General features: G+C 41.0%; 1 protein-coding gene across 2 annotated transcripts in view; it reads left to right on the forward strand.

Annotated features, from left to right (window-relative positions):
- The window catches only part of LOC138249229 (matrilysin-like), a 92,384-nt gene extending 86,320 nt beyond the window's left edge, over positions 1–6,064 (forward strand). For both annotated transcript variants that reach the window (XM_069203205.1, XM_069203207.1), the window contains exon 6: positions 5,319–6,064. In XM_069203205.1, the coding sequence (XP_069059306.1) occupies positions 5,319–5,332 (14 nt within the window). In that variant the 3' untranslated portion in view covers positions 5,333–6,064. The remainder of the gene's footprint in view (positions 1–5,318) is intronic.
- Positions 6,065–11,078: the final 5,014 nt, after the last annotated feature.

Below are 11,078 nucleotides of genomic sequence, written 5' to 3' on the forward strand. Positions count from 1 at the left end.
GCACAAGGGCTCTCACCCCATGTGGTCAGAAACCCGTCTCTTAGCAGCAGACTGGCACAGACCAGTCAGCCCTGCACTAAAGGATTGGGTAAAAAACAGAGGGCATCTCAAATATGCCCTCTGGGTGCATTGTTAAATAACTCCAACACTGGCACCAGTGTGGGTTTATTGTGCGGAAAAGTTCGATACCAAACTTCCCAGCATTCAGTGAAGTCATAATGGAGTTGTGGAGCTCGTAATGACAAACTCCCAGACCATATACTCAATATAGCTACACTGCACTTACAATGTCTAAGAATGGACTTAGAGACTGTAGGGGCATATTGCTCATGCAGCTGTGCCCTCACCTGTGGTATAATGCACTCTGTCTTATGGCTGTAAGGCCAGCTACAGGGGTGACAACTATGCCACAGGCAGTGGTTTGTGGGCATGGCACCCTGAGAGGAGTGCCATGTCGACTTTGCCTCTTTCTCCCCATCAGAACACACAAGCTGCAAAGGCAGTGTGCATGTGCTTGGTGAGGGGTCCCCCAGGGTGGCATAATACATGCTGCTGCCCTTTGGGACCTTCCTGGGCCACAGCGCCCTTGATGCCATGGGTACCTTTCACAAAGGGCTTAACTGGGTGCCAGGGGTGTGCCATTTGTGTAAACAGAGGTACATATTTTGGGAAAGAACACTAGTGCTGGGGCCTGTTGGCAGGATCCCATGACACTCTCAGTCACAGTTGGCATCAATATCAGGCAAAAAGTTGGTGGTAACCATGCAAACAAGGGCACTTTCCTACTCATGTTTTCTGCGAGGATCTATATCAAGTGGCATTTCCGGGAAGTGGTGTAACATTTGCTGCAGAGCATTGCCAATGTATTTCTCACCCACTTGTAAATCGGAGACACTGCAGGTACAAGCATCAAGTGTGTTGTTGGCCCAATCTTCAAAGTTAACAGATAGGGCTTCTTGTCACTCTTCTCATTTCCTTATGAGATGTGTCAAGCAGATCTGGAAAGCATAGGTGATCAATCAGGAAACCACGGTCCTGTCCTGTAAGCAATTTTCACAGTAGTGACAACTAATATACAGTTGGTGGCAAGGGGCCTTATGTGCTGAAATGTTTTGAATGAAATCGTCCACAGCTTGTCATTACAGCTAAGACAGTCCAGTGGCCTAGCAAGGGTGCCATGTGTCACGCAGCAGCAGGGACTAGGAACAGTAAGGCTCTGCATACCTTGCCCAAGGACAATTAGATGGATAGAGAGTATCAGGATTGCATGGTGTGTGCCAGATCTGCCGTTCGTAGAAGAAGAGGAGATAGCAAGGGTGTGTCCAGAATAAAGAATAGTTAGGAGCACCCTCATCATGTCTTTTCTCCAACCACAGCTGTGTATGCAAGAGAGACATAGCATTATGGGCCCTAAAGCTATCAAGGAAAATGAGCACTTGTGCCCTCCCCCATAGACAGTGAAACCACCCATGATTGGCATGTAGTGGAAACCTACATACCTCTAGCACACAATTACTGAGAGGAAGGATAAAGCAATTACACCAAATGCTGTACAATATGTACACAAATATTCAATGGAAATGTATGGTTACAGCTTTAGAATAGAAGGGATTCTTATAATCAACTGTCTATGGAAGTCATTAGCAGGCAAGGCTTTGTAACAACCCAATGTGGCTGGAAAAATACCATGCCGGCTAGCATGAGAGGTAAGTTACCATCTGATGCTGTTAATCTGTGAAATAACCATTCAAGCGGAGCGTTGAAAATGTGTGAGGAAAATTGTGCCCTTTTATTGGTTCAGCGATCACTCCAAGTTGTGGGGGCTGAGAAGGCAGGAGTGGAAACAGGTACAATGGGTGACTAATGAAGGTACACGCTCAGAAAACATTTACATTTGATCTTACACCAGATAATGGGTTTTATAGTGCTATGCGCACCTTAATGTTCAGTGATGCTTTTTCACACTTAAAATAATGGTTGGTGTTTTTTAGGATATCTAGCACTTAACATTTAGTCACTTCCTGATAATTCTTATGCCTTTCCTCTAAAAGACACAGGTTTTTAAGGTCACTGCCACCTCAATAATTGTGATGCAGCTTTCTCATTTTGTTAATGATTAACACAACTTCTGCCAAAATAACCATGTTGGTAACCACAGCTGAGCATGAGCAAATTCCAACTGGTACACCACCACCAGAGCATCCGGGTAGACCTAGTATCTAGCCACTTTACTCTTCTAGGAGACTCTACATATTCCCTCAGTCACAAACACCATGTATTTTCCAATTGCAAATAGAAAATGTCGACCACTAAATGATTCTGGATAAGATAACTGGAAAGCACTTGTTGCCTATCCTTGCTAAGATAACCACCCCCTCTGGTAGTGCAAAGAAAAATCATGCTCTTGTCATCTTGTAACCTAGCAAAACTCTGAAAGAAAGCAGGAAGCGAGAAGATTATCAGCAGAGAAAGGCTCAGGTATACTGTTCGGGTCTTTAATCTGCCTTAAAAATTCAGATTTCAATGATGGTTACCAATTTTTCATCAGCTGCTGAAGAAGATGCGGGCACTGTTGTGTACTTGGTCTCGCCTGAATCTCACACTGGTACAGTTGATAAGCTTTGGTGTTACAGTGAAGCAAACTAAATCCCTTTAACAGATTATAGAAATCATCAGACTCATCTAAATATAAGTTTACACAGTGTTACCTTTCATCAGCACCAAATGTTCCACATTAGCCCGCAAACAAGGACCTCAGATGTAAAATGAGATTCAACCTCCTACTTTCCACATGAAGAAACATCTGCAAGGGGTTTGTATATTACCTGTAAGAGGCTTTTTTCTCGGCAGAGACCGCCTTAAGTCATTGTCACTGCCAATCCTCAAAACAATAGCATACTGATCCATTCTTCAAGTACCTCAAGCTATCTTCTCCATAGAGTATTTTGCTTGGCTACACCCCAAATTACTACTTTATTGGACTTTGTTTGCCCAACCTCCAATCATCAACACACAATTGCCATCAAATCTTTCATTAAAATTGATTGCAAATACAAAATGATGCATCTTTATGTGAACATCTTGGTTGCAAGAGTTAAATATTTATAACCATGTTGGCCCATCTCATAAGTGATCTCATTTGATTCTGGTGATTAGAAATGTTGCAGTGCTCCCTGGTGCACTTGAAATGTTACTTAAATATAACGCTGTTTACTTTTAATACAATACTGCAATGTCCGTGGGCTTCTAAAAGGCCTCTCCAAACCAGCTCAATCTATCAGAGATTTATAAGTGTCTGCATTATTTAAGCGTTTATGTATTATGACCACTTCCATCTTTGTTGTTTTCTCTTTAGTCTGTCAGAATTGCTTAAATGATGCAATAGGTTCTGTTTCACTAGTTCAATACACACAAAGCTGATGTGATCAAACTTTGTGGCAGCATTGACTAAATTAAGCAGCAAGAAAAGCAAAATTATGTGGCTTAATGTTGCATGTTTTCTGATAGTATTAATTATTTTCTCCTTCTTACAGATTAACACTGTCTGAGCAAATTTTTCATCTCAGTAGTACCTGTTTAACACCCAAATACCACAATAAGTAACAAAAAGATGACCAGTCAACTTTTGGGCCTTCCTAACCACAACTTGTTTAACATAATTTTTGTAACTTTTTATCTGTTTAATCCAGAATTTTGTTAAAATTTGCTGATTATGTAGTAGATGATAGATTGTGTGGAAAATGTGGCCAATCCATATTTGATTATTTACGGCCACAAACTAACATATTTCCAGAGACCCTGAATATATACAATTCATTCCCCCTAGTATGTGGGTTTGGTGGTTAACATTTCTTACTACGCCAAACCTCTACAACTTAATTTAAATAACATTGCCGTACCTCTCCCAACCCACCTCCCCCTAAAAAAGAGAGACACTGATGTTGACCTTCACCTGATTACTCTTTCTTTAAGGACCACTAATGTCAGTTTTCATAGTGAGAGATAAACCTCGAGGGGTATATTTACAAGAAAGATGATGCGTCACTTTTCTTGTGCCTCCCCCCCCACCGGTACCTAACAACACCATGGTTGTACCTTATTTACAATACGGTGCACCATGGCGGTTGTTAGCACAATATCATCAAAACAATTGACGCTAGTGCAGCAAAGCAGGCGTTAAAATTGACAGAAAAAATGGTGCAGTGAAATGTCGTAAATTTCCCTGCACCATTTTTTGGGCATCCCTGTGCCAGAACGCCCCCCTTGCATATATTATGCCTGACAGATGCGTAAGGTGTTACAAAGTGGGGTAATGCAAGCATTGTGCCACTTTGTAAATATGGCACTGCAGAAAAGCCACCTTAGCGCCGCCTTAGCATAAAAAAAGTGATGCTATGGCAGCACTTAAGTGGAGCAAGGGGCTTGTAAATATGCCCTCAGGTGTCGGAGGTTGCCATTTTTTACTGAGTAAGAAAAGAGTGAGTGATAAATGTCGGACCACTCCAAACATCTAAACTCTACCTATCCAGACCCCTAGGTCCATGTGGGAGAGAGGACCCCCGGCAATCTATAAGATTAAAAAAGGATATTTATCAGAGGATTCACAAATTCCGTGCGTAATTTGCTAATTCAAGACCTCCTAGATGGGTAAACCTGTTAGCATTATACTGTTCACTAACACAACTCAGCCATTCACTAATCATTAAAAAATAGCACAATACAGCATAAAGTGGTCATTGGGCACACAGGAGTTGTGCTAGGCGTCCAGCCGTGTGAGTAGGCATTGGCCACCCACAGCAAGTTGGTCAGCAGTCGTGGGTTGAGTGAATTGAGGCCCTTCCGTACTGGCCCTGGTCACAAAGTGTCTGCAGACGGTTAGGCGCAGGGTCTTGGCCTTAAACCTTACATGAAGTTATGGTTAGCTCTAGTTATAACACTCTATTCTAAGTTAATACAAATCTGAAAATTTCACTTATAAAGCACAGGTAGCTATAGTTATGAATTAAAAAGGAACTACAGACATTTGTAAATTATGCTTAACTCAGCAATCTATACCTCGCATAACAGACTTGTAAACCATCATTCAGAGACCAAATGCACTGCTCATCACCTCGTAATACTCACACCAATGAGTAACCACATCTAAATGTAGCACATAATTAAATAAAACAGATACTCAAATCAATAAATAATACTACATTATCTAAAGTATATGTAAGTGCTCTGAAGTCTGTAATAGTAAGAATGTGTTTGCTATTTTGAATGTATGGTTAGCTCTATTCTATTTTGTTAACATCTCTCTCACTTTTTCTCACCAGGAAAAAGGCAATGATGTATTTGACTGGCACGGACCCACCATCAATGGACAAGAATTGTTATATGACATCACGATAAATGAAACTGCTCTAATACAAAACATTTTCTGACTAAAAGATTACGCTGTCGCTTTGATACAATGTCTCATATTACTGAAACTAAATATAACACTTGAACCGCACACTTGCCAATAAGTATACTTTTTCGAGGAACACAAAAATAACTGTTGCAAAGAACGAGCTAATTTGGATTGCATAGAAAATGTAATATTTTTCTGCGAAAATGTTAGCAATTGTAATAACATTAAGCTGTTTAATACAGAGCTTCATAAGCACCTCTTCCTTTTCGTTTGTCAGTAATCATGGTGTTATTACTATCTCGTTTATTGGCACTCTCTAAACAAAAACGACAGAAGGAGGAAAGGCTCAGTTAGCTTTGCTGAGATTCAAAACTGTGACGCAGAGGTGTCATCATGTATGAATGTGTTAATGAATTGGGTTTTATGTATGTTCGAAATGCAAACCTATACAAAAGGTAGCAGCACTGTATAAGGTGCAAGGCAAAGGTGCAGTCAACTCGTATGATTGGAGGTGCAGCTTATTTCTCAGAGCAAAAGTGGACCTTTTCTGCATCATTGTGTAGTAGTTCTTTAAAGTGGTGTGTACTCAGCTCTGTTTTAAATACGAGTACGTTTGGACCAATCCTGATAGATACAGAGGGGGCATTTAGCATAAGCGTCTATCTTACAACAAGCATTTGCAATGCAACCGGTCTCGCGTTTGCTTGAGCAATTTGCATTGTAAGCTCCTAACCGGATTTTCTTGCCACATAAATTGAAAATGAAAATAAAACAGTTTCACATAACTAACTGGAATTTTCTTGCCATATAAACTGAAAAGTAAAAGTTTCACATAAGCGAGCTGATGGCCGCCATCAGTGCAAAGCAGACACACAAAGTTCACTCGTAGTGAAACCTATCAGCAAAAGTGCAATTATCCGTGTAACTGGCAAAAGTGCAATTAACTGTGTAACAGGGTCAATGTCATGCAAAGCGCTCGTCTTCTGCCCAGCTAGATCGCGCTGCGAAAAAAGAGATAAAGTAGTCCAAAAACCGGCCGAAAAACGTGAAGCCTCAAATGTTTTCAGTACTTGGTCACTGCGCTCGATGGGGGCTAAACACCGGAAAAAGGCATGACTTATGCATGGCTTTCACTAATGAAAGCAAGTAGATTTTAAAAGGCAAGCTAACAAACCAATGAAAGAAACTGACGTGACATGGGCGTGGTTTGAAGCCCAAAGAGAGATTCCAACACGGGAGGGAGCGACTTGTGCTCGCCTGTTAAAAATGACATTTTAAAGAGTTCCTCATCTATCTAACTAATGTGATAGGATGAAAACCATAATGCACAAAGCCATCTTCTGACGCATGATTACTGCTAGCTCTGCCATGTGTCACACATGCAGTAAAATCCCCAAACTTTCTTGCCTCTCCTTGAATCATGCAGCCCTGCAGGCCTGTCAGGCGTTCTTGGCTGGTTTGGGTCACAATTTAGATGAAGCTCCCACTTCTTCCATCCAGAGTGTGGGCCATGAAAAGGCACGTAGATGAAACACTAGAGTTCCTTTTCCATCACTAGTTAACAAGCAAAAATGGCATTACCGACTTCCTCCATGCCTCGTTTCTCCCTGCTACTGTGTAATAAGCCTGATTGTTAATTAGGAGACAGCATTTGTAATACGTTTCCAATTCTCTGACCCTGGCATTAGAACTAGGCTTGGGTTAAATTATTCTTAATATTATTAGTGCCAGAGTATTTGTATTGATACTTTGGGGATTAGTCCACATTTCACACATAGCAAGAGTAGTTAGCCATGTTTTAACATATTTTACCTTTGCTGTCGAGTGCCATTACTTCATGCAGTGATTCTCTCATAGGAAGTGGAGAGCTATTATGCTAGACTCATGTACAGTAAGCTAGGAGTCTAAATGCTGCCACATTACAATATTTTGATGACCAAGATCTAGACATATTGGAGTTAAGGGTGCATTTCGAAGTAAACCCAAGATCGATCCCATAAACACGTTCTCTGTTTTTTCAAGCAACCCTAGATTCTGGAAATCCCATATCTCACCACCATATAGTGCATAACCTACCCTCTTTGCATGGTAGATATCTATAACGGGTATGGCTGGCCTATTTGGATATACTTTCAACCTTCTAAGCAGAGCAGAGCTGACATGCTGAAGGGTAAGCTGGCAGTTATTAATGTGTGGAGTCCAAGCTAATGTGTTGGTGACCCTTACCCCTAAATACACAAATTCCTTAACTTGTTCTAGGTAGGTATCACCTAGCTTCACCTTATCTCTGAATGATTTATGTGGATTAAAAGCCATACATTTTGTTTTATTGATGTTAATTTCTAGACCAAATTCTTTACATACAGCTGAGAACCTGTCCAATAACTTTTGGAGCCCCATCGGTGTTCTAGATACAAGTAGTTTGTCATCTGCGAACATCAAAGACACAACTGGACTGCCAGCGAGCTCAGGAGGGTCCCCGTTACGAACAGACAGGGACTCAATTAACCCATTAATATATAAGGTGAACAGGGTTGGAGCCAAGACACACCTCTTCCTTACCCCTCTGTCCATGTTAACGAGTTCTGTGAGATCCCTGTTTCGTCCCCATCTTATCTGGGAATAATACCTCTGGTGAAGCCTAATTTTCATTTGTAAAAGATAGTTAGGAGCACCTAATTTCTCAAGCACTGCCCACAATTTCCCACTAGGGATAAGATCAAAAGCGGCGAGTAAGTCTATGAAAACAACATATACATGTTCTTTTTTAATCACCACATACTTCCACAAAATATTAAAAACCTAAAAACTGATTGATTGTGCATGTATTTTCTCTGAACCCAATCTGGCAAGAGGATCTCATTCTCCTTAATCCACTCCAGTAATCTTCCTAGCAAATGCCTAGAGGACACTTTTTGTGTTATATTTATAAGGCTAATAGTCCTGTAATTTGAAGGATCACTTTTATCTCCCTTTTTATATACTGGGACCGCCTACGCCCCTAACCAGGAGTCAGGAATCTGTAATCCTTTTAAAATAGCATTAAAACAATAGTTGAGGATAACACTCCATACTTCCAATTCCGAGAAGTAAAGGTCACCCGGAATTCTGTCCAGTCTGGCGCCTTTCCTCTCTAAAATGTGGAGACGGCTAACTTGGTTTCCTTTAAGCTAAAATCAATAGGGCCAGCTTCCCAAGATTTCCTTTTAGTGCCTGCACATGGTAGATCCTACCCCAATACCATGGAACTCTGTCCAGGATAGAGTGTACTATAATGACTTACCCACGATGAATGTGATAGTCTTCTCCTATAATCTGTCTCCTAGTACACTTGGCCACAATGTGCCATAACTGCTTACTGTCCTTGGTTTTAGCTGCAATATAGAGGTCTCTCCATTGATATTCTTCCCAGTCACTTTTGGCTTCTTTTTGAGCCTTATTATATTGCTTCCTTTCAAGGGCTACTGTATTTTTACATCCTGATTTCATGGCTCCAATGAAACCTTTCCTTGCTGACCTTACAAGACTTGTGGACCTTTCATCTTTCTTGTTGTGTTTGACAGTGTCCTTCACTCTTTTTTATAAAAGAAGAATTTAAACTTTTCCACTAACTGAGTATAAATATAAGATATGTTGTGCCTCACCATCATGTTTTCTCAGATCTATGAGCACTTGCGCCACTAAAGCAAATAGCTGGGTGATAATATCTCGGTTTCCCTCTATCTTGGGCCATTTGATCCTTCTTCTATTATTGTTAGTGACTATTGGGTAGGCCAGCTCTCTTTCTAAATTGCCTTCAAGTCAACAGATGGTCTAAATCTAATGCTAAAGCGTTATGATTTCTATCATACTTTTCAACAATCTTTATAGCGCTCATAAATCGCCACAACTGTAAGTCCAGAACAATATGGTCAATTCTCAAGCAACAGTTAGCCCTTTTAAACATGTATTTTAGCTTCTTGTCTGAGTTGGAGCACCCATTGCAAGCATGTAAGCTGAGATTAAGTGTGAATGAGGCAATCTGAAAAGCAACTTTCGTATTTCTAGGTGGACTCGCATGGCACAAACCAGGATTTCCCCACTTCTCATCTTCCTCCTCTATAATGTTTGCCAACAGCTCAGAGGGTTCATATTTTATATTTAAGTCTCCTGCCAGCAATACAAAATTGTGACCTTCTACCCTATCTAGAAAGTTATCCAGTACTGTGACAGCAGGGGAATTTCGATGTTACATTGGAAATATATTATAAATATAAACTGCAATGACAGATTTTTTCCTCACAGTACTTTCTAGTTTAACGATCAATAAGTCTCTAGAATTAACTATTATTTTTTCATGGTGCAATGTAAGTTGATGATGATCCAAATGATAAGAACCCCTACTGGTCGCCCCATTGGTGAAGGAGACGCTTCTATGCTTACATTATTGAATCCCATCACGTGTGCCACATTTGTGGCCCAGGTCTCTTGAAAAGGGCATTGTTAGAAATTGGGTCTCTAGTTGGCACAGGTGTACACCCTTGTCCAAGTAGAGACCACAATCCTAGTCAGGGTAACTCACAACACAATTGAATTTATCCTGTGCTCACCCTCTGGCAGCATGGAACAGAGCAGGCAGGATTAACACAAAAGGCAATGTGTAAAGTATTTTTGCAATAACTCATACAGTAACACAGTGAAAAACACCACAAAAAATAATCCACACCAGTTTAGGAAAAAAGATAATATTTATCTGAATAAAATAAGACCAAAACGACAAAAAGCCAATATACACAAGTCAAGATATTACTTTTTAAAAGTTTAAGGGGGTTATTACAACTTTGGAGGAGGTGTTAATTCGTCCCAAATGTGACAGATATACCACCAGCCGTATTACGAGTTCCATTGGATATAATGGACTCGTAATACGGCTGGTGGTATATCCGTCACTTTACTGTCACTTTTGGGATGGATTAACACCTCCTCCAAAGTTGTAATAACCCCTAAATGAGTCTCAATCCTTAAGAACCAGTGGTTGTATACTTTTAACACACAGTACCTAGGATACATTAAAAATAACAATGCACGGGGGCCACAGTGGAGGAGATGTGTTGAAAAATAAGGTGCTGCGTTGGATTTTCCGGTACGGTACAGATGATGTGTTGTTTGTTTACAGGTGATGCGTCAATTTCCAGGAGTGCAGCCTTGATTCCTCACTGCGATGCAGGGATATTTTGACGCCCAGGGATGATGTGTTGAAAATCCTTGACATGCTGCTAAGATGGAGCAGAAGCTGCATTGATTTGGTAGGCGATGTGGTGATTTTTCAGCCACGAGGCAGGTGCTGCATCAATCTCTGCAGGCGTTGAGTTGATGTTTCGGCACACGGGGACTTTCTTCTCTTTGGTGAAGTCTTTGTAGCCCTGAGACTTCAGAATAGGAGACGAGCTCAATCCAAGCCATTGGAGAGCACTTGTGGGGTCTGCAGAGTCCTTCCAGGAGAGTCAGGGGTCAACAGGCATTAGGGTAGGGTGACCAGACATCCCAGATTTCCCCGGACAGTCCCGGTTTTTAGAGGACTGTCCCGGTGTCCTGAAGCTTTTGTTCATTTTAAAGAAATATCCCTGTTTTTGGGGCACAGGTCAGGTCAACCTGTTAACTTTTTGTTAATTTTAAGCAAATGTCCCGGTTTTTGGGACAAAGG

The sequence above is a fragment of the Pleurodeles waltl genome, chromosome 8 (assembly GCF_031143425.1).
Source record: "Pleurodeles waltl isolate 20211129_DDA chromosome 8, aPleWal1.hap1.20221129, whole genome shotgun sequence".
In the NCBI taxonomy this organism is placed as follows: domain Eukaryota; kingdom Metazoa; phylum Chordata; class Amphibia; order Caudata; family Salamandridae; genus Pleurodeles; species Pleurodeles waltl.